The 24,095-nt window shown below is 43.3% G+C and overlaps 2 protein-coding genes across 10 annotated transcripts in view; one reads left to right on the top strand and one right to left on the bottom strand.

Annotated features, from left to right (window-relative positions):
- Positions 1–18,745, bottom strand: part of MKRN2 (makorin ring finger protein 2) — a 23,582-nt gene extending 4,837 nt beyond the window's left edge. For 3 of the 6 annotated variants that reach the window (XR_014788515.1, XR_014788514.1, XM_084839911.1), the window contains exons 1-7: positions 18,562–18,745; positions 17,138–17,266; positions 15,385–15,572; positions 13,055–13,365; positions 6,948–7,162; positions 4,622–4,732; positions 492–636 (exon numbers count right to left, since the gene is read on the bottom strand). Coding sequence is in view for 3 of the 6 variants with exons in the window: in XM_084839911.1 (XP_084696037.1) it covers positions 492–636; positions 4,622–4,732; positions 6,948–7,162; positions 13,055–13,365; positions 15,385–15,572; positions 17,138–17,266; positions 18,562–18,590 (1,128 nt within the window). In the remaining 3 variants the exon portion in view is untranslated. Of the gene's footprint in view, positions 1–491; positions 637–2,242; positions 2,303–4,621; positions 4,733–6,947; positions 7,163–13,054; positions 13,366–15,384; positions 15,573–17,137; positions 17,267–17,940; positions 18,485–18,561 lie in introns of those variants that run through there. The other 3 variants (XR_014788516.1, XM_084839912.1, XM_084839910.1) reach the window with 3 other exon arrangements.
- Positions 18,237–24,095, top strand: part of MKRN2OS (MKRN2 opposite strand) — a 14,908-nt gene continuing 9,049 nt past the window's right edge. Inside the window, exons 1-4 of one of the 4 annotated variants that reach the window (XM_084839915.1) lie at positions 18,237–18,390; positions 19,998–20,075; positions 22,328–22,601; positions 23,941–23,990. In XM_084839915.1, the coding sequence (XP_084696041.1) occupies positions 22,384–22,601; positions 23,941–23,990 (268 nt within the window). In that variant the 5' untranslated portion in view covers positions 18,237–18,390; positions 19,998–20,075; positions 22,328–22,383. Of the gene's footprint in view, positions 18,391–18,478; positions 19,149–19,997; positions 20,076–22,325; positions 22,602–23,940; positions 23,991–24,095 lie in introns of those variants that run through there. The other 3 variants (XM_084839913.1, XM_084839914.1, XM_084839916.1) reach the window with 3 other exon arrangements.

Below are 24,095 nucleotides of genomic sequence, written 5' to 3'. Positions count from 1 at the left end.
GGTATAAGCCAGGAATGGGGAAAGTGTGGCATTTCAGATGTCTGACTACAGCTCCCATCATCCTTCACCATTGCTATGCTGGCTTGGGCTGATGGGAGTTGTGGCAAGCTACTTCACATCCATGATCCAAGGAAATAAATATGCAATTTTTAGGCCTATTAACACCACAACCACGAGGGAAAAAGTTGTCTGCATTTTCAAGCATGTATGTTTAAAATGCCAAGTAAACCTGACTCTGAAATTAAAAGAACTGGATTGTCAGAATAATATTTTGCACTTTTCAGTAGGGGGGAAAAGGAATCAGGATTCCATGGGGTGGGATCTTAGCTGAACAGTTTTGGGGAGAGGGCAGTCTTTTGCTATGTTACAAGTTGATGCTTGGAAGCCTTTCATGAATGTTTAAAAGTTAAGTTTTCGCTGGAAGCATGTGTCAAAGCACTGAAGGCTAATGCTGCTTAGTTAAGAGGACACGTGGCTGAAAATCTTCTTACCCGGACGGTGCCCTCGGAGCTAAGCTGTTTCCGTGGTTTTTCCGGTTCAGCCCGTCTCCCATCTGGATAGGCATGGAGGTACAGACACTTCCCCCCAAATGGGCAGGTCCCCTTGCCCTGCTCAAAATACTTGCAGGCCTTTCTCCTGGAATGTAAAAGAGAACACACTTTATTTTTATTTACACCAAGCATTCCATTTCACAGTTGCCAAAACCTCAAGGTGCTTAACATCACTAGTTACCAGCACAATAAAAATCTAAATTAAAAACTAAACACAGGAGATTAGCACATAAAGTAAAAGCCGCTAAGACGTACTTGGGGGGGGGGGGGGATTTCAGAAACATTACTTCAGAATTACAAGACAAAAGGAAAGAAGTTAAGGATGGTGAGCTCATTACTTATCCTCCCTCCCTCTAATAAGATTGACACTAAACTTTCTGCCCAAAGAGCTTTAAATGAATAACTCTATAGCTAATGAAGTTGCAAAGACCACTTCTGCCAGAGGAGAGATGGATAGTCCCTGTGCAGATTGCGCATCCAAACCTTTGCATCCACTATTTCTTTCTTCGCTCTGTGCTGGATCCAGAATCTACCTTCTGTGAGAGGGAGGGCTCTACTCATAGAAGGTCCTTCTGTCCCTCCACAGCTCACCCCATTCAGCAGGGTCTCCTGATTACCTGTGTAGCATTTTCAGGGGGTTGGAGGGGCTGCTGTGGGAAGGAGGGGGTGAGGAAGTCCACTTCCACCAGACCAACTGACCCGATGTAAATCTGGATCCAACCTTTTATCTTCAGAGAAGGGAAGTTGGACGTGATGACAGGAGCTGCACACATACTACTTGTTGCCAGCATTAATTCCAGGAGGAATTACTGCTATACCATAGTCAGGATAGATGTACTTCACTGTAGTACTCAGAGGCTGGTTGGCTCACAGCTTAGAAGGTCATTACTGCTTAGATAGGCCAGCAGCTACCCGACGTTAAACTGGCAATGTCCTTTTGACAGCGACTATATCTGAATGTGCCACCTATATTTCACTCTCAAAATACTGGAAAGGGCAGTGAGTTACTCTCAATGGCAGAAGGAAATAAACTGCGCAAACCTCTGCAGGTTTATGCAGAAGTAAGTCTGGGTTTAATGGGCCTTGCTCTCAAGATAAGATTGTGACCAAAGAGACTTAGACAATGTTGATGAATAAACGTGCACATTAAAAAAAGACTTTGGGACAGTTAAAAAATCATGGTCTCTTAATTTTGGACCAATGGCACACTTTTATTTCTTGTTGTGACATAATTAACCCACACAAAAACAAAAATGTACAACTGACAGTTTTGGCCATAGCTTAAGTTATATTATAGGTGGCTCATCTATTTATGAGCCAGTGTGGTGTAGCAGATAAAGTGTTGGACTGGGAGTCAGGAGATCCGAGTTCTAGTCCCAACTTGGCCATGGAAGCTCACTGGGTGACTTTGGGCCAGTCACAGACTCTCAGCCCAACCCACCTCACAGGGTGGTTGTTGTGGGGATAAAATGGAGAGGAGGAGGATTATGTACACTGCCTTGGGTTCTTTAAGGAAGAAAAAAGGTGGGATATAAATGTAATAAATAATAAATGATTTTTATTATGAAACCTCTAATAATATTTTAATTTTTTTTAAAGTACAATCTGACCAAAAAATCTGAAGCTATATTGCATGAGTATAATGCACCAGAACCAATATCTACATTTTTGCTTAAAAGGACAACATTTACCAGTGATAAGTTCAACCTGTACAATTTGAAGTGAAGACAGACAATGGGGGTAGATGATTCCTTAAGGGGAAAATCCATGCAAAAGAAATTAGAAGTTGCGCACACCTTTCATTTTATTTACAGCAAACTTTCCTGTATTTACAGCAAACTTTTCACGCATTCATAGACATTTTATCGGGACAGCTATCCAGGACAATGATGCAAATCTTAACGGTACTTCCCATTAATCAGGCATTAAGGAATCACATTGTTTTAACTGAAACATTTAGACTAATTTTTAAATATTAAAATTATATTTAGCAGGCCAGATATCACAAGAACATAGTTAAGTCCCTCTTACTGCAGTATTAAGGAGAGTCAAAGGTATTAACATTTCAACTTGACACCATGTCCACCCAGAGAACATTAAATATTGGGTGGATTAGAAATGAAATAAATACATATATACACGTCGGCGGGAAGGAGGGGGAGCTAGTAGAGTGGAGGAAATTACAAATCCACTTGCATGTAGATTTCTTATTATGCATTTTAACCTGCTCCAGCAATTCCCTTGTAAGACAGAAATTCAAAGTGAATTTCTGTAGATTTGTCCCACAAAATATCTGCAAGAATGAACAGTTATAAATTAGGATTACTGCCAAATGTTTTCTCCTTTCCAATAGTCTGCTCTGGAGTATTACACACTGATTTTTTACAGGAATATATGACTGATAGCCTTTAGACAGAAAGTACAACACCAGAGGTCTGAGCTGCTTGTTCTGATCAGCAGCTGCAGATTTCAACTTTAGATGTATTAATAGCAGAGCCCCTGATGTGACTGATAAGCATAAACACTGCATAAATACAGAGCAACGTAATGTAAACAGCAAACGCTTGGCCTTCCCAGAAACACACACAGCATTTGAGAGACCAACTGTGAAGGTCACAGAATCACACAGCTGACATTTTGTTAAATGAAGCAAGCAAGGATATGTACACAGTTGACTGCTAGCTTGCAGCGAAGAACTGCTGGCCACTGTCTTTCATCGCCCACTCACAACTGTCTGTACTCCAGAAAAAACAGGAGGCTTGAATGTTTCTAAGGGGCAGTTTGGTGAAAGTACTGAGCGTTTCTTGGACCGCCCCACACTCCCATTCTAGAGTTGCTGCTTCTAGTCTACATTCCATGGTAACTTAAATACTGTATTTAAAAATGTTATCCTGGCAAAGGAATGATAACAACCAGGTTTGTTTAAAATTGCCATATACATTTTTTTTTAAACAAAGGCTAATGGGTCAAAATCAGGGCCTCACTCCAACTGTAAGAGAACACTGGTTCTTGGAATGATTTATGGTTTGACTTTGTAATACCAAGTTGCAGCCTACAGACACAAATGGTCAACAACAAATATTTCCAGATGTTGCACCTAATTAATCTCAGGATAAGGGTCGTAAACTACTATACATGTGTATGAACAGGAATGTGACAAGTTTGCTTTCTCCAAAAAGTCACAGTAGCAGGAATGTGGCCAAATTATCTGGGACGTGAGGTGGAGCCCAATGGAAAGTGCATGCCTTCACGACGTGGTCTCAAAGTGTTTCATAGGGTGCCCCCTCCTCTTGAATGTAACATGACACAAAACAGAGAGACAGAGAGACTGACTTTCCCAGCTCTCAATATTCACATTTATCTTGAGGCTGAATAAAGCGTGAGCAGGACTTCCATGGCCAAGTAGACAAATGCTAGTAGGACAAAGCCTAAATTTTGGGGAGGAGGAGAAAGGAAGGGGTCACCAGTGATAATCAGAACTGACAAAACATGAAGGATGGAACACACAGGATCAGTTTGGATTTGGCTTTCACCACCCCCTCCTATACTTCCCCTTTCTGGAAACAATTGTTTGTCTGCAAACAATCTGTTCAGCAGATCCACTGGCAAATTATGGTTTGCACAAACCACAGTTTGCCTGCGAAAAAGAACCGGAGGAAAGACAAGATGTAGAAGGGCACAAGGGGCAGAGGGAGCACCTAAGCCCAAGGCTTGTTTATGCAACACCAAACTATGGTTTGTCATACCTGAACCAAACCACTAGTGTACTTAAGGAAACAAAAGAACCATTAGAAGCCCATGCAGACATCATGTCCTCAAACTCTTAATCAGCTCAATCTGTAGTGATTGCATGAAAAAAAGTATTTTGTTCCAATAACTGTTACATTTGTTATGTTAAATGAGGTTACAGCAGATTTACTCAGACAAATCTCCTTGACTATAGCTAAATTTAACACAAGGCATTGCAGACTGATGTAGATTGTGCCATTGAGAGAAACTTGCTTTTTTATTTGAATTCCCTCTCTCCTTATCAAGCACCTCTGGTCTCAAATTACTATAATCATACTTACCCCACCCCCTGCTTAAATGCTTCAATCAGCTCATTCTTTTTGGGCTGGTCTTCTACCCAATACATGCTGGGAATTACAAACTCCGAGATCACACGGCATTCTGGACAGGACCTTGAGTGGATAATGAAAGGAAACATGTATACGTATCTTTTTGAGAAGAAGCTGTTTCACCCACATCAAGAGCAGGACAAAGCAATTCTGAAGAGCAAAAAAGCCCCTCCAAATGCAACACCCTTTTACCTATCAAGTTTCAGGGAGGTCTAAACCATCCCTACCAAGTCATTTTATCCAGCTCTTTCTCCCTAAAGAAGATCCCATCATGTAAATTAGTCTGTGTCTACCAATCAGGGGAATTTTCCAAACCTAATTTAATCTTCCCTCATCTTAACCTCCTTTTAGGCTGCAATCCCATATGCTCTTACCCGAGGGAAAATCTCATTCAACTGAATAGGGCTTTCTTCTCAGAAGACATGCATGAGACTGCAGTCTTCATAACCTTTTGTCTCTTATCACAGCAAACTTTACAGTATCTGAAGACAATTTACTATATACCTAGAACCTTCCGTTTTGTATCCTTTTGTTGCGCTCCTCTGAAGACTTCTTTCTATTTATTTTAAAAGAAGCAATCACATGAATTGCACTTCCTTAGAAATATTCATTAATTTGCAGAGACAACATTAAAAAAGGCAAAGTTCCATACAATTATCTACACTATAAATGATTATATCCCAAAATGTTTTAAAGAAGCCATAGTCTCAGTTTATTCTGTGGTTGAATCCAGTGGCTTAAATAGTAAGTGTGTGAATTATTAAAGAACAATGACCAAAGGTGAACTTAGCCTTTCAAACAAGGCCAAGTATGCTTTTGAGTGATTATAGCTTATGGCTTTCCATCTTCACACACCTTCAGCTGCAAGCATCTCATCTGTTTCCATCAAAATGTTCTGAAACTGCTCAACTGATTTGCACCCTCTCAGTCTGGAATGGGAAAAGCTTAGAATCACAGAACAAGGAACAGGCAGAAATCTCCACTAGTGCTACTGAACACAAGCTTCCTAACCTTAGGCAGGAACAGACTGAAGTCTGAGAGCCTCTTCTCCTGCACAAGGTCATTTCTAGCTTCCTGAGGAGCTTCCGAGTTCCAAAATGTACCTCTGTTCATATCCAAAGAATGTTTAATATGATATTGAGGCACAAAGCAGAAAGGTTACCCTTGCAACGGCCTTTACTACAGCAGTGCCCAAACAGTTGTGTCTGGGAAGGACAGATGGTGGCCCCATATTCCTCCTCCTAATCTCCCCCTGCACTCCCCATACCAACTTCCAGAGGTGATGTGCATATTCAAGGAAACCTCTCTTATGTCATTTCATTCCCCCATCCCTGTTGGTTAGTTGCCAGCCATTAGTGATCAAGATGCCACAGTCCTCTTGAAAAACCTGTCATGCCTGTACAGCTTTATCATAAATTATGGATATAAAGAAAGAAGGTTGATCCAGGTGCATCATTCGAGGGAGGCTCAGAAGAGGGCCATCTCAGTGGTGGCCCCCCAATTATGGGACAATCTTCCCAATAAGGCTCACCTGGCGCCAACATAATTATCTTTTTGGCACCAGGTTAAGACTTTCCTCTTCTCTCAGGCACTAGGCAGCATATGATAGGGTTTTAATCAGGTCCTGGATTTTTCTTATTGTTGTTTGTTTAAAACTGCTTAGCATGCTGGCTGGAAATCATGCAGTCCAACACATCTGGAGGGTACCAGGATGGAGAAGGCTGATCTAGGAGGATGAGAAACAAAATCTGCCCACACTTGGCAAGAAAATCCAGTTAGGATAGCATAGTGCAACAGAAGTAGGCCCAATGAGAGAGAAAATGCATTCTGCATACAGGAGCATGGGAAGAAATAATTAACAGCAACAGAAAGAGGGAGTGCTGTAAGCAACATTACCAAAACAACATGTTAACCAAGAAATTCAGTCTTAAAAGAAGCTTAACTATTTAACAGTTATTTTCTTATGCTAGATTCCAATATTTGATATTTTAAAAGTCTTCATTTTCTCAGGCACACACTAACCCCCCCCACCCAATATAAAGGCCCTTCTCAAGTATCCACTGTTAAGATTGTCTAGACTGGCATACACAAGACATACAGCCTTCTTGGTTGTGGCCCCAAAACCATGGAACTCCTTTCCTATTGATTTGTACTTTGCCTCTCCTCTCCTGTGGTGTATCAATTATCAGATATACCAGACTTTCGTTTAAGGCACTAAAGAACAGAGCAGAAAAGGATAACTGACTACATTATAAAATAGCAGGCTGTAGGAACTTACTTTATGATGGGATTCTCAAATTGCTTGACGCCCCTCCACTGTCGGATACAGGACAAACAGTATGTGTGATTGCAGTTAGAAAGGATGCCAAATCTTCTTTCAGACGCTGATGGTTTGTCATACACCACTTCCATGCAGATACTGCATACCTTGTCCTGACTTGCCTGAAAGGCAAAGGCCTTCTCCATCTCCTGTTCAAATGTAGCCATGCACATCTAGATACATAAAGACAAGGCCAACATTTGATTTAAACTGGAGCAAGGGAAAGGGACTGTTATTGCAGAGCAGGGGCAGGGAATCGCTCTCAGTATGAGGGCCAAAGTCCAGTTTGGAGAAACTCTCAGGGGCTGCATTCCAGTGGTGAGTGGGGCCAAACAACCTGCATATTGTAGCTTAAAGCCCTGACTGCAAGTACAGAACCTTAGGAGAGGCACTTCAACCTTTTAGAATGTGAAAAAAACAGTGCAAAAGCTGGGAAACCACCAAACGATTGGTGGTTAGGGGAAACGGCGTAGGGCCAGGAGAAGGGGGCATGGCCATCTGGAGAATCCTAGAGAGCTGGATTTGGCCCCTGGGCCTGAGGTTCAGCGCCCCTGCTGTAAAAATATGCTTTGGTATCCTTACAAGTGTAATCTTATGCATGCCTACTCATAAGTCAGTCCCATTAAGTTCAATGCTTCCAACTAAGTAGGTATAAGATCCCAACCTAAATGACAAAAATAGGGAAACCATAGCTGAAAATCAGGTGTGACCTTGCATACTGGATTCAATTAAAAATCAAGGATCTACCACTTCAGTTTTATAAAAAATAAGAGAGACTATGCTAGTTTGATAGCAGCAAAATCTTCTTGCTAATAAACTAAAAAGAATCTCAACAATACTGAAGAACTTCACAAAGGCACAGTAACCACTTACAGAAATGTGGGATATAAATATTAAACGAAACCCACCACCATAAATACCTTTGACATCTAAGGTCCTAGAGAGTATGCTTGCTAATGTTGCATTTATTTTAAGAAACACATAATACTATATTTATACATGTAGTAGATATGGATTTTAAAGCTTGTGAATGAATGGCATTAGGAGACAGCAGAATTCTATAGATTGGGCCTGCACAATTTGTGAACCACCAAGCTGAAGTCACTTGTCAGGGACTGCAAAAACTGCAGGGTTAGGGGGGCTGTCAAGCACCTGGTGACCAGAGTGGGAGTAAAAAGGAAGCGGGTTGATTTCAAAGTGGGAGGAGAAAGAAAAAAACGAACGTGGAATGGCTGGACCAGTCTTAATTATGTACGCCTGAAAAGAAATGGGATGCCACCCCACCCCACCTCACCCCAAGCACTGGGTTAATACAAAGACTGCCCTTAGCCCTAACATGTTTTAGGGCAGCCTTCCCCAACCTGGTGCCCTTCAGGTGTTTTGGATTAAAACTTCCAGCATTCCTGACCATTGGCCATACTGGCTGAGGCTGATGGGAGTTGAGGTCCAAAACACCTAGAGGACACCAGCCTTTTCTAGGAGAACCCTGATACAGGAAGGGTCAGGAAAGGCATAACGTAATGGATATATTAATGGTAGAGTGTATAGGCTAGGGCTATATACCTTTTTTAAAAAATGGAAAATGAAAACAGCACAGGAAACATCTTCAGATATTATACACTGTATATCATCCACCATGTAAGAATACACATGCGCGGGTGCGGTGGGTTGGATCCAAATTTCAGCTGGTTCAACTGCACTGGCGGAAGTGGACTTCTCCCCCCGCTCCTGCCCACAGCAGATCCTCCAGCCCCTGAACATGCTACACAGAGAGTCGGGAGACCCTGCTGAATGGGGTGAGCATTGGTGTGGGGAGGGAGGGTCCCCCCAAATTGGGCAGAGACCTTCCATGAGCAGAGACTTTCCTCTTGCAGAAGGTCCCTTCCTCTTGAAAAAGGCAGATCCTAGATCCAAGCCACTATGTATTAAATATTGTTGTTGTTGTTCAGTCATGTCCGACTCTTTGTGACCCCATGGACCATAGCACGCCAGGCCTTCCTGTCCTCCGCTCTCTCCCGGAATGTGCTCAAGTCCATATTCATTGCATCGGTGATGCTATCTAGCCATCTCATCCTCTGCTGTCCCCTTCTCCTTTTGCCTTCAATCTTTCCCAGCATCAGGGTCTTTTCCAGGGAGTTTTCTCTTCGCATTAGGTGGCCAAAATATTTGAGCTTCAGCTTCAGTATCTGTCCTTCCAATGAGCAGTCAGAGTTGATTTCCTTTGGGACTGACTGATTTGACCTCCTTGCAGTCCAGGGGACTCGTAAGAGTCTTCTCCAGCACCACAGTTTGAAAGCATCAGTTCTTCGGCGCTCGGCCTTCCTTATAGTCCAGCTCTCACAGCCATACGTTGCTACTGGGAAAACCATAGCTTTGATTAGACGAACCTTGGTCGGCAAGGTGATGTCTCGGCTTCTGACTATGCTGTCTAGGTGTGCCATAGCTTTCTTCCCAAGGAGCAAGCGTCTTTTAATTTCATGGCTACAGTCACCATCTGCGGTGATCTTGGAGCCCAAGAAAGTAAAATCTGTCACTGCTTCCATTTCTTCCCCTTCTATATGCCAGGAAGTGATGGGGCCAGATGCCATGATCTTCGTTTTGTTAATGTTGAGTTTCAAACCAGCTTTCGCACTCTCCACTTTCACCCTCAACAAGAGGCTCTTTAGATCCTCTTCGCTTTTTGCCATTAGGGTGGTATCATCTGCGTATCTGAGGTTGTTTATAATTCTCCTGGCAATCTTAATTCCGACCTGTGATTCATCCAACCTGGCGTTTCTCATGATGTACTCTGCATATAAGTTAAATAAGCAGGGCGACAATATACAGCCTTGTCGTACTCATGATCTGAGCCACAGTCAGCTCTAGGTCTTGTTTTTACTGACTGTATAGAGCTTCTCCATCTTTAGCTGCAAAGGACATAATATGATTTCGATATTGACCATCTGGTGATGTCCATGTGTAGCGTCGTCTCTTGTGCTGTTGGAAAAGAGTGTTTGCTATGATCAGTGTGTTCTCTTGGCAAAACTCTATTAGCCTTTGTCCTGCTTCATTTTGTACACCAAGGCCGTGCTTGCCTGTTATCCTGGTGATTTCTTGACTTCCTACTTTAGCATTCCAATCCCCTATGATGAAGAGGGCATCTTTTTTTGGTGTTAGTTCTAGAAGGTGTTGTAGGTCTTCATAGAACCGATCAACCTCAGCTTCTTCGGCCTCAGTGGTTGGGGCATAGACTTGAATTACTGTGATGTTGAATCGTTTGCCTTGGATTTGTACTGAGATCATTCTGTCGTTTTTGAGATTGTACCCCAGTAATGCTTTTCCCACCCTTTTGTTGACTATGAGTGCTACTCTATTTCTTCTAATGGATTCTTGCCCACAGTAGTAGATATAATGGTCACCTGAATTAAATTCACCCATGCCTGGCCATTTGAGTTCGCTGATTCCCAAGATGTCGATGTTCAATCTTGCCATCTCATGTTCGACCACCTCCAGCTTACCTTGATTCATTGATCTGACATTCCAGGTTCCTAAACAATATTGTTCTTTACAGCATCGGACTTTCTTTTCACCAACAGACACATCCACAGCTGAGTGTCCTTTCGGCTTTGGCCCAGCCGCTTCACTCTTTCTGGCGCTACTTGGAAATTCCCTCTGCTCTTCCCCAGTAGTATATTGGACACCTTCCGACCCGAGGGGCTCATCTTCCGGCGTCATCTCTTTTAGCCTTGTGATACGTTCCATGGGGTTTTCTTGGCAAGAATACTGGAGTGGGTTGCCATTTCCTTCTCCAGTGGACCACATTTTGTCAGAACTCTCTGCCGTGACCTGTCCGTCTTGGGTGGCCCTGCACGGCATAGCTTATGGCTTCACTGAGTTACGCAAGGCCCTTCGCCACAACAAGGCAGTGATCCATGAAGGGGGTATTAAATATTAAGGATTCTCAAACCAGCTATACTGTTTATATGAAATACAAGGTAATTAATTTTAAAAAGCATAAACATATAAAATATCCCATTAGCAAGCCTATGAGAAATTTCATGTGAATTTATATTGCATACTAATACCAATTCGAATCTTCCTGTGCTTGTGCTTACACAGCACAAACTGCACCACCCACACACAAGAGAGAGGGATCAGCAGACTTGTGGTGACCCCGAGGTTTGTAGAATACCAGAAAATCAGCAGGGGGGAAAAAACCCTAAGTATGGGGAAAATAATACATCAAAGAGCTCCATAATAACTCAACGGCACAGAATGTTGAGTGAGAGGAGAAAAACCTGACAACTGGGTGTGGAGAGAAATAGAATAGAGTGGCTGGAACAGCTGGAGGACAGAGACACAGTAGCAGAAAGAACCATTTTCTGGATAGGCCACTTCCACTGCATAGGCACAGAGAACTTATTTTTAAATATTGCCAGGGATAGATGTGAGAAGTTCCACAGAAATCAATGAAGAAATCCAAGATTTTAATGTAATTGGGACTGGGCAGCGGCATGTCCACCCCAAAGCAACCCGAAAGGTAGGAGCAAAGAGAAGAGTTCCTGATTTTTTTCTAACTCAGTTCTTATTTAGTGTGAATTATTAAAAAAAAAACTTGCTAAATTCTAAAGCCAATGGAATTCATTTGGCAGACTGGAAGGGGCTGTCCCTGAGAAGGAGTGACTTATGACAGCTCTGAAGTGTAATGCACACCGAGTACTGCAGGTCAGGCTCCAAGTGGTTTACAACAAACTTGCAGTGTTGTCCAGAGGTATTAGACCCCCACTGCTGATTCAAGTTTGGACTAAACCTGAGGGGGAAATAATAACACCCCCCCATACACACAATGTAGTTCATGTTAATACTCTTATTGCAGGTTGAAGGTCTGTGCTGGAAGACAGTAGCTGACAGCAGCCCTGCAATGTAGTCTGTTATGTTTCAAGGCAGAGTTGGGAGTATTTAAATTGCCCCCTCAGGCCTCCTCCTAGGCCAAACAAGCACCCAATTGCACGCAGAAGCCTCATGCTCCATTGTCTTGCATGCAGACTGGTTGAACTTTTAATTCTTCAAAACTAAATAAACTGCACATGAAGTCAGGGCAGAGACCCCAGCCTTTAATGCTAACTTTTATTTTACAACCTTCTCAGCCTCCATGGTCAAGATCACACCGCTTGCTTCTCCTAATCAGTGGTGTGTGAGAATTTGGCAGTGGGCTCAGCTGAGTTGTAAGGCTAGCCTCACGAGACTGAGAAACTGAACACTTTCCTTTCGTTTCATATTCTGATAATGCTAAGGCAGATGTATTTCAGTGTCTCTGTGAATGGTCTGTCTCATAATTATAGCTTGGTAAACTGTTTTAACAAGTCAAGTTCAGTGTAAAATTTTTTCCACAACAGATGTATTTCACAGTTATGCTAAGTCACTCAAATTGTCCCATTAAAAAAATAACTTGATTGCTCATGCAAGGCACGAGGTGATAAAACCTAGTAGTAAACTTACAATGAAGCTTACAGACAGACACACTGTGTCATTCCAAGCAAACTCTTAAAGGTCAGACATAATGGGAAACCACGGTTTCCCATGACGAGAATGAACCACAGCAAAGCTCTGGCTCACACACTCCCCTCTTCCCCTTCTTTTAGGCCAGCAGGGAATATACTGAAATATTCTGTTTTTAAAATAATCACAATTCCCCACGACAGCTGAACCTGAGGAACTGTGGTTTGTTTAAACTATGGTTAGTGAGGACCAGCCATGATCTGACAACATGTTAGTTTAAACAAAACTAAGTCCCCCAAGTTCATGGGGAGCGGGGGAGAGAATCAGATATTATGGGGAATTGTGGTTAGTTAAAACAAGAAGCAGAAACTTCCAATCTCTTCCTGGTAGGTGTAAAAGAGGTGTGTGTGGGGGGGGGGGGGCGCACAAGCCTGAAACTCACTGCAGCCCATTTTCATAGCAGGAAGCCATGGTTTCCCCATTAGGTTTCAAGTAGCCCCCAAGACCAAAGAAAACATAGATATCTAAGGCATTTTAAAATCAAATGGAATCTTGTTGAAGCTGGTTTTATTTCTGCTCATGTTTACCTTCTCATGCATCTTTCTCTGTTCTGGGTCAAACGGATGAAGTACTTGCAACCCACAAATTTCACACACTTGCCCATGGAGGTAGAGACATTGGTCACCAAATTGGCACATGCCAGCCACTGCATAAGGACACAGCTGTTCACCATTGGCATATGAGCTTCCAGGTTCAGCAACATCTTCTTCGAGCCCGCTGCGGATAGCATCCAGGTACGAATGGGGCTTTGTTTCTGGAGCATCACTCTGAACACCACAACATGCTGAATCACTCACAGTGCTAGATCTCGTCCTTTCCTCATTTGATCCACATAAATCTTGGGAAAGGAGAAAAGAAATACCTGATCACGTTCAAAAGCAGGAGACCATTAACACAACAGAAGAGCTTCTGTTACCTACTCATGGTAGCTCCCATTTTAAGGCACTAAGCACCTAGCTGGCATTTCTGAAATTGAACTGCAATAGAAGCTGACTCTATCTGACACAGGAAAGCTACTTTCATCTTCAAACAATGTGAATTTTACCATCTCCAGCTACACACTATAATACTCCAAAGAATTGGGCAGGTCATATAAAACTAATGCACCATAAAAACCTGCATCTCAATTTAGAGCGGGGCTGGAGAGATTATTGCAAACTAACAAAATGCCAGTCATGACGATAGGCATGTGAAGGGAGGGCTTGTATATTTCAAGGACCCTGGAGGCAATGACTGCGCAGGTTTTGCCCTGACCGCAACAGTCTCCCCAAGTGCAGTGCTTTACTTCTCCATAGGAGTGAATGGCAGCCATTCACTTGCATGGGAGAATGCAAGGCAGTGGGAGCTAAACCTGCTTTCAAGACCCCACCCATTAAGATGCAAGTGTGCTCCTGTCTGCATAGCCTAATGCTAGGTCCTGTTTCCTGGTGGTATTTAAGAACATAAGAGCCCTGCTGGATCAGACCAAGGTCTGTCTAGTCTAACATCTGTTCACACAATGGCCAACCAGCTGCTTGTGGGGAAACCCACAAGTAGGACCTGAGTGCAACAGCACCCTGTTGCTTGTGCTCCCTAGCAACTGATATAAACAGGCATACTGCAGCTGATACTGGAGGTACTAAATAGCCATCAGGACTAGTAGCCATTGATAGCCTTATCCTCCATGATACTTCTATGCCACCCCATAATCAAAATGTTCTTGGTGCCTTCTTTAAAAAGTCAATATAAACAATAAACAATAGATTCACGATATAAAACACATAGCAGAGATAAAATAATGAAATCAACAAGCCAAAACCGCCATGTACATAAAAGCCCCAGCAGGCCGCTAAAAGGCCTGGGCAAATAAAATTTTAAAAGTCTTGGCCTGGCACCAAAGCGAGTACAGAGCAGGCACCAGACAAGCCTTTCTGGGGAGGGCATTCCACAGTCAGGTCTACCACTGAGAAGGTCCTCTCTTTATGACCCACACACCAAAGAAGGGCCTCTGTTGAGGACCTCAAGGCCTGAGTATATATGGGAGGAGGCCATCTTTCAGATAACTTGGCTCCAAGCTGTTTAGGGCTTCAAATGTTAAAACCAGCACTCTCAATTGGGCCCAGAAAGTGACTGGAATCCAGCACAGCTGATAAAACACTGGTATATTGTGTCTGAATCATCCAGTCCTAATTAACAGCCCTGTTTCTGAGTAACTGAAGTTTCTGGAACATTTTCAAAGGCAGCCCCATGTATAAAACATTACAGAAATACAAGCAGGAGGTTACCAGAGCATGTATAACTGCAGCTAGGCTACCTCTGTCCAGGGAGAGTCGCAGCTGGTTTATCAGCCAAAGCTGATGAAAGGCACTCTGAGCCACTGAGGCCACCTATGCCTTGAGTGACAATGCGAGATGAATTGGATGGACTGCTGAGAACTGTCAAAAGACAAGTTTCCAAAGACCCTGTTCTTCAGAGAGCTGAAAAATAATAAGTACCTAGGTTTGCATCTCATTTTTAGGTGTCTGAACAGACAGACTTCTGGAATTTGCTCCCCCTTGGCTTGAGTAATTGCCTTTCATTCCTACAGATCACACTTTACTACTATGGGCAGTTAAAATATACAGCAAGTATGATTAATGACTCATAACAGAAGAAAATGGTCTGCAATGATCCTTAGTTTTAGCATTCCATATTCACGCTAGCAGAACAATGGATGATCATTTGGGAAGTTGTGTCTATTTACATATGGCCATGGGCTTAGAAGCACTTGCAACAAGAACATGGTAAGAAGCAGTAAATGAGTGAAGAAGCAATAAATGAATAAACAACCGGAAGTATCAAAAGCTATCTAAAGGAGAAAAATGGAGAATTACCTTACCTCTGTCCCGGAGCACTAATGTTTTCTTTTCACGTTTTCCAGGCTCATGTACTTTACTTTTGATTACAGGTGTATTTTGCTCCAGCGGAGAGTTAAAGCCGTGGAATGGTGGTGCAGAAGCGTAAAGTGTCCTAGTACCCACTATGCCACTTGATGCAGCAGATGCAGGAGGTCTAATGTGATCATATCTTAAGAACAATTTTTTAAAAAGACACAAACAAAACTGCTATATTTATTTTATTCTGGTTGTACTCATACACAAAGAAAAGGTGCACACGGCTATTATGTCGTTTCTAATGTTTTCAGAGATGGCAACACTCACATGAATGCTTGTTTCATTGCACAGACTTTTAAACCTAACTATATTCTTAAGGGCAAGTTTCACTCAACACATGGATGAATTATTCTAAAGCTACAGGGGTGATGCTGCGGATAAAAGGAGTAAGAGTTTCCAAGCTTTTAGCATGTTTGTCTTTTTTACCATCTCTATAGTGTAACTAAAATCCATATTACAAAGTCCAAAACCCTGATCCTGTGAACCTCAATGATTCCTCTGACTATAAAAGACCAACATCCTAATCATATATATATTTATTTTGAAGTCTCCATGATTGCAAATGCAACTTACTTCTGTGTAAGAATACTCAGGGCACAATCCTTTGCTGGCTGGGGAATGCTGGGAGTTGGAGGCCTTTTCTCTGTCTAAACATGCATAGGATTGCACCCTTAGTGTTTCAATCCTATATGTATCTACTCAGAAGCAAGTCCCACTGAGTTCAATAGGGCTTACTCTCAGGTATGTAAGTATGCAATTTAGGATTGTAGCCTAAATTCTATGCATGTGTATTTAAAAGTACATCCCACTGAGTTCAGTGGAATATTCCCACAAGCAAGCATACACAGGATTGTAGCTTTAGACCAGCAAGTGGGGCTCTGCACAATAATTAAAGTACTTTGAGACTGCAATCCTATACCTGGTAGACCTATTAAACTAAATGGAAATTATTTCTGAGTAGATATGTATAGCAGCCTTTCCCAATCTGATGCCCTCCAGATGTTTTGGACTTCAACTTCTATCAGCCCCAGGCAGCATGGCCAATGGTCAGGAATGCTGGGTCTTGTAGTACAAAACTTCTGGAGGGGACCAGGTTAGGGATGGCTGATAGGACTACACTGCTAATCTCGCAAACTTCCATAAAACAAGTAGCTACATCAGTGGTAAGGGTTATTTGTAGACTATATCTGTCCAGCTACAATCAGGACATTCGAACAGTGGGTTAAATCCAAGGTCGCATGAGTAGACATCTGCTCACACAATGGGACTTTGCCTTGCTCTTCTCCCTGCTGCAGGCCCACACAAGCCACTCAACCCACCAGAGCAGACTGGGCTGCAATGGGGAGAGGAAATCTGTTCCGCCATCGGTTTCCATTCTGCTGGGAGATGACTAGCATTAGATACAACCCATTAAGCTATTCCTGGGGTTAAAAAAAATCTAGCTGTTACAAACCAGTCTAGAAAAACAAGCCATTCCTATAGAATAGGAGTGGGCAGAAGGTAGATCTCCAGGTATTTTGGACTTTACCTCCCAGATGTCCCTACAAGCATGGACAATGGTCAGGAGTGCTTGAAGTCCAAAATATCTGGAGATCTACTTTCTGCCCGCCTCTCCTCTAGAGGATAAACACCTTCTTAAATATCATTGGCATGACACAAAGATCTACAGATTTTATTCTGAAAACTAGCAGGTCATACCTGCAGCGAGTTCCATAGGCACATTGTCCTTTCTGGTAGAACTTGCAGACAGTAGATGGTTTGCTTGTAGACAAGTCATGGGAAAATAAGCACCTACTTCCTTCACGGCAAACCCCTTGCATAAAATACCTGCAGTGACATTGATTTAAAGCCACAAAGACAACAGATGTCACATCATTTGTTTCTCAATCTTGTTCAGGTATGGCAGGAAAATTTGCCAAGGTTTCTTCTTCATCATTTTACATGCATCAAAACAAAAACAAAAAAGTACCTTGTGGCACCTTAAAATATATTATGGCATACATGGACTATATGCCACTTCTTTAAGGTGCCACAAGCCTCCATGTTGTTTTTCTGTAATAAAAGAACATGGCTACCACTGGAAAATGCATCAGAGCATGAACCTGAGATTAGAACCTAATTTCTGTGAACTGCCCAGAGAACTTCAGTTCTTGAGTGGTACAGAAATGTAATTAATTAATTAATCTAACATGAAACATGGACTCACTAATTAAAAATAGTTTCCAGTGCTATCACCGGTAAATCCCACCTCATATTAAGCTTGATTCTTCTAGGAGTGTTATTTTTCAGGTGGGTTTAAGAGATTTTACAGAATGCATACTTGAAAGTGTACTTGACTAGCTATTTTCTTAAAAAGGCTGTAAACTGACTTTAAGACTCAAATGGGTTTTGGGAACTGAGCAAGTGCATTGGCATGACATCAACTAACCCTCTAACAGCTCTCTATGTTTCTGTCCCGCTTCCTCACCGCCCCAAGCTTCAGTTGAGTTGCACAAACTCACATCACTGGCCACAACTGAGAAACACTGCCCATTTTAGGGATCATTCTGGGCGGAATCAAGACACCTCGAGAGTCTGGGCTGGGTTATCCTATGCCAGCTTTTCCCATCGTGATGTAACTGTTTTGGACTACACGTCTCAGCATTCCTGACCATTGGCCATGCTGGCTAGGGCTGATGGGCACTTAAGTCCAAAACATCTCGAGGGCACCGGATTGGGGAAGGCTGTCCTATGCTCCGGAAGGCCAGATTCCAAAGGCTTCCCTGACCCTGAAAAACGCTTCCTCCGTGCACCGTGCACTGTTTTTAGGAGGAACCCACACAGGGACGGGGGCGGGGAGAGGATCGACTGGGCTGACTGCGGAGCAGAGCGCGGGCGGGGGGCTGTCAGCAGGGAAATGAAGGCGGCGGCGGCCCTGGGCCCCCCACTCCTTCCGCCCGCCCTTTACACGGGTTGGTCGGGGGTGGGGGAGGGGACGCGGCCCGCAGCTGCCGGGCCGGAGCGGGAGGGAGCGCGGCCGCATTTCACCCCTCCCTCCTCGGGGGCGGAGCGTCGCGGAACGCCGTCCGTGCGGCGGGGGTGCGGGGAGGGGGCAGCGGCCATCCCAGGCGACGGGCTCTGACCTGCAGGTCACGTCCTTAGTGCTGCTCATGTCTCCTCCGGCTCCACTCCCGCTTCGGCGTCCCCTCCCCGCGCGGCTCCTCGCATTTTGGTTCCGCTGAGCGCTGTGGAGCTCCAGGCGGGGGGAGGGAGGGAGGGAGGCGCTGTTTGGGAGCCCCGCGAAAGCCACCCGGCCCCCCTTCCTACAGGAACTGGTTTCCGGTCGGACGTTATAAGGTGCAGTACTCGATCAGAGAGGCAGGCGTTTCACGACTTAGTGTCTGCGGTGGGGCTGGCAGGACCATAGAGATAGGACCTGCTTATTGTCAGGCCCAAGGCAGGACAGGAACAGGGCTAGAGTGACCGCGCGTCTAAAGGAAAAACACGTGGGCGGGCCAGAGCGCCACCTACCGGCGCCTTGGAACGGAGCCGGCACTCTGCACCGAATTCAAAGTCACTTCAGGCGCTCTGAGCCGAGGCTACTTGGGAAGAGCCGATCGGCTTAGCGGTCTATCCGGAGCGAGATCAAAACCAGAACCATCAGGAGTCATCCTCTTTCCTCCCCTCTCTGCCCTAGTCTCCCGAAGCATACATGCAATGAGCAAACCTAGTACGTTTATTAAGAACTAAGTTCCTCCCAGTTCCGTGGGACTTACTCCTTACTAAGGGCGCCGTCCTACGCATGTTTAGACAGCATTGCTGGCTGGGGAATGCTGGGAGCTGCAGGATTTCCACCCCCCGGTCTAAATATGCATAGGATTGCGCCCTAAGTGTGTTTTAGGATTGTGGCCGTACTTGGAAGCAAGTTCCACCCAAGTCATCAGAAAAACAACGAACAGCCTTTGTTGGCGTATTGAAGACCAACAAATTTAGCGTGCTGTCCTAGGCATATTTAGACACATGGCTGCCTGGGGGATGCTGGGAATTGTAGGACTTTTTTTCTGTCTAAACATGCATAGGATTCCACCCTTATTCTGGCATAAGCTGTACTGGACCAGAGCCCACTTGATCAGATGCATGGAAAGTCATCCTAAGTGAAGAAGAGAGAGCGGGGTGGGGTGGAGAAAAGCAGATACACGCACACGAGTGTAGGGAGAAGGGGAAAAAATCAGCTAGGTCAGAGGGTGATGAAATACATGCAGGGATAATTACATTAAAAGCTTAGATATATGTAAAATCATTACAGTAACCATTCACAAGTGTTGATAAACATCCTGGCCCTGATAAGTTAATTAACACCTATAATGAGGGGTGGGGCAGATTCAAGCCACAGAAGATAGAATTGAAATGTTTGATATGCATTAATTCAGCAGTTTTGAGCCACATTCTCCCTTGGTTCAAGAATAGCAGCTTTAAGATCAGCAACAGAGTTTCCTGAGAGGCTGAAATGTTCTTCTACTGGTTTCTGAATATTGCCCATTCTGATGTCAGATTCATGTCCATGTATTCTCTTGTGTAGAGACTGGCCTGTTTGTCCTATGTAGAATGCAGTAGGACAAATACCACCTTGGCAAATATTGCATCGGAAGATGAACAGGTGAGTAGATCCCTGATGTTGTGGGTGACATTATTCGGCTCTGTAATAGCGTTGCCAGAGTAGGTAGGGGACAGAGTTGGCATTTGAGCTTGTTGCAGGGTCTGGTTCCTGTGTTTGTGTCTCTCTTAAGTGGCCTGTTATTGATAGTGGGCAACTGTTTCAGTTTTGAGAGCTGTCTGTAAGCTAGGACAGGCCTTCTAGTCTTCCTTCCAAGCCTTTTTTTTAAGGATATAGATAGCCTTTTCCCACCAAAAGAAGCAAATCTTGTTCCAGGCAGTTTACAATACGACTCCATAGGAAACCATTTAAAATATCATAAAAGTAGATAAAATACAAAATATTTTTAAAAACAAAGATTCACTGCAAAGTAGTTACTAAGAATAGCAAAGAAACAATTCCAAGAAGAATTAAAAACCCATCAAAACAAAACTGTTTTAATTTGTCATTTAAAACTATAAAGAGTTGCTGCCTGGCAGATCTTACAGAGCAAGTTTCACTGCTGTTGTGCCACCACCCTAAAGGTCCCGCTCCTCACATTCACAGAACTGATCCCCTCGAGATCTTTGGGGTGGAGGCACAAACTGATTTAGGACCACTTGGTAGAGATGGGCATTTGACCAGTAAAAGTTGTAGGACCCATGCTGGCTGGGGAATGCTGGGAGTTGTAGGATTTTGGTTGTTTACTAACCATGCATAGGATTGTGCCCTGAATTGGGAGCAGGGACAGAGGTTGTGCAGACACAGTACCCTTCTATTTATTCCATTAATATGGGTGTTCCACCTTTCACAGTGAGAACCTCTCTCCAGCAAGATTCAATTTCATGCAAATGTTTACAAGTTTAAACATGCCCACAACCAAAATGAAAAGTTGTATAGTGGTGGGGCTGACAGCACCTCTACTGGAATGGAGGAGCCTTATCGATGTACCTGCGGTCTGACATACAGCATTTCCACTTTTCCCCTGGAAATGAGATGCTGCTCAGCTTGGGATTTAAATGATGAGCCAGCTATGTCTGGGCCAAGTTGAACCGGGTCGTATAGTGTGTTGGTGGTGCAACATGTAGAACTATTTTGTCACTGAGGAAAATTCTATGTTCCTTCCCAGATATTAACGCCTATGGACAACTGGTATCTATAAATGAGCTTCCTCTTGGTTATTGTTCTAAGTAGAAAGGGCAGAATGTTGATGGTCACTGCTGAAGTATCTCATGACAAGAAGAGCAACAGATGTATTGGTCCATCAATCCAAAATGGTTAAATGTGTATCCCAAGTTTGTATATAACAAAGTAAGATTGAGATAATATGTATTTCCAGTGCTGTAGAACCTCTGTCATGGGAATACATCATCAGTCCTTCTCTGTACTTCTGTGATGCTATAATCTAGTGATAATCTGCCATCATATCACCTAACATGTTAGGAGTGTTTAGTACAGAGGAGCATCTTTTGGAGAAGAGTAGGGCTGGCCCCACCATTAGGCAGGGTGAGGCAGTTGCCTCAGGCAGCAGGTGCTGGGAGGCAGCACCAAGGTGTTCAAGGAAAGAGCTGTGTGCCTTGCAGCGTACTCTGTGCTCCTTAAGTTAGCCTGCTGCCTTCAGGTTCAGTGGAGGACATTGCCCCATCATTAGTGTTGAAGACAGATTCATCTGTCTGTCCAGATAGATTCTGTACATGGAATGGGATAGGTGCCATTTTGGCCTTTGCCTCAGGCAGCAAAATGTCTTTGGCTGGCCCTGGAGAAGAGGATGGTTTATACAATTTTGGACATTTCCATTTAGCATTAGTTAACACAGGGCTGGGCAACATGTGCCGCCCCCAGATGTTTTGGCCTACAACTCCCATCATCCCTAGCCAGTATAGCCAATGGTGAGGGATGATGGGAGTTGTTGGCCAGAACATCTGGAGGGCCATAAGTTGCTTACACAAGTTAACACAACTTTAGTTTAATTTTGCCTTTGCTTATATGGAGAGTGGCAACAGATTAGTATCAGACAAATGATCTCTGTCATAATAAGTGTATCTACTCATCAGAATCATCTCGACAGGAGTCTTGGATAAGATTAATATTGAAAATGAACACTAACTCTTTAAGAAACTCTCCCTCCCTTTTCCTGCTTCAGTCTTGTTTGCCAGTCTTGCTCACGTTACAGGAATGATTGGTTCTGCGAGCTGCGGCACCGTCAACAGCACTGCCAACAAATCCCTTCCCCTTTCCCCGGGCCACTTCACTAACTAAACCTTGTGTTTTGTCAGTACGATTGGATCAGGTAGGAAACCAGCTGCATTGAAACAAGGAGGTGGCAGAAATCATGCAGCCTTTGGACTCGGAGAGAAGCTTAATCAAAATCAGCCACTGTAAAAAAGACATATTTGGCTTCTTTGTGCCCAAGCACTGCCCTTTCTGTGGGCAGAGTCTGATCTACAGGAGACTAGAAGAAGCACCTGTCAGTATTCCAAGCCTATTTGCTAATGGGCACAGGGAAAGATGTTCTTTTTTACTTAAACCTACAACGGGAACCTTCCTAAGGTAGGCTTTTGTTTGGTTTTCTGGTTGGCAATGCGAAAGGAAGTATTTTGTTACTGTATAGTCAGAAATAAACTGCAGTATGAAAAAGGGTCAGAATAAAACTACAAATATTGTTAGAAAAACTGGAAACATTTATACACTGAATAATACAACAGAATATGTAAAAATTTGTATCAAAATACACCGAAGTACTATCCTATGATTAAATATTACAGTAAAACAACTTGTAAACTCTATAATTACAACCTATGGTGAAGGACAGAGAAGGCTGTTCATGATAAATGCACAGTCTAATACAGATTCACGGAGGAGAAATCTCCTGTACTCTCTGATCTTTTTTTTCTATTGCAGTTGGACTTTTGAGTGGGCAGGATATTATTCCCCTTTGTTTGGTTCATGAGAAACCAAACAAGATTTATGAAAAGGAATCAGATCATTGGTCTGTCTCGCCCAGTCTTCTGACTAGGGGCAGTGCTTTGGCACGTTTTCAGGCTGAGTTATCCCACAGCCCTGCACCCCAAGATATGGGAGCGGATGTGGAGAAGCCAGGGATGGATGAGGCCCCTTTTGCATGTAATGCATGGCATGTACTATAGGCCCTTGTCAACGCCATTGCGGGGAAAACAGATTACTATTCACATAAGTTATCATCAGTGCTTAGATTCTGCAGGTTTTATTAATGTGAGTAAAAGGTTATCTTGAACCCTGTTCAACTGGCCCTGATGCCTTAATTTAGTGACAAATCTTTTTAGAGTCACAAATTCCCAGATCAACTCCATGGGTACTTTAGACTGGAATGATGCTGTAACGTATAAAATGTAGGGCCACTACTGATCAAAGAAATGTAAACATTGATTAGTCGCCTGAATATTAGACAATAAATCTATCACTTAAAATTGGATAAAGAGAACAAATAATATCTGAAGTATATCTTTGTTTTTTCTTGATGCACATCTGCATTTCTCTTGTGTATGAGAGAAGAGAATGCTTCTTCTAGGTGGTGCTTGCCATCTGCAGTTTTCATAAGCACTCGTTTTATTTATTTATTGAATTTCTATACCGCCCAATAGCCCACACACACACACACACATTTTTTAAATGATTGATCTAGCCAGTTAATTGATTCAGCCCTAATAAAATGGATCTTAACAGTAATTAAATGTGATTGTACTCAGTCTCTTTCAGAAAAGGACAGAGCAGGGGGTTGGACTCAATAGTCTTGTAGGCCCCTTCCAACCCTACTATTCTATGATTCTATAAATCACAAGTAGAACATCTTCCTCTCACCCCAATAAATGAATAGTTTTCAACTTGAAAAATGTCACATTTCTTCTTTCAGAGGGTATGATGGAAGTTCTGATCTTCATGTTGGAATAACCAGTACTAATGGTAAGAGAAGTGTGCCATTAACCTTTTAAACAAATAAAAGCTGCTTTGCAGTTCCAAACTGCTTCTTATTCTCCTCCTCTGGGCTTCCAGAAGACACTGATGGTT

This window comes from Heloderma suspectum, chromosome 2 (genome assembly GCF_057233095.1).
Source record: "Heloderma suspectum isolate Gila_16-S chromosome 2, 16-S_ref, whole genome shotgun sequence".
Lineage (NCBI taxonomy): Eukaryota > Metazoa > Chordata > Lepidosauria > Squamata > Helodermatidae > Heloderma > Heloderma suspectum.
This window is presented reverse-complemented; position numbering and strand designations above follow the sequence as displayed.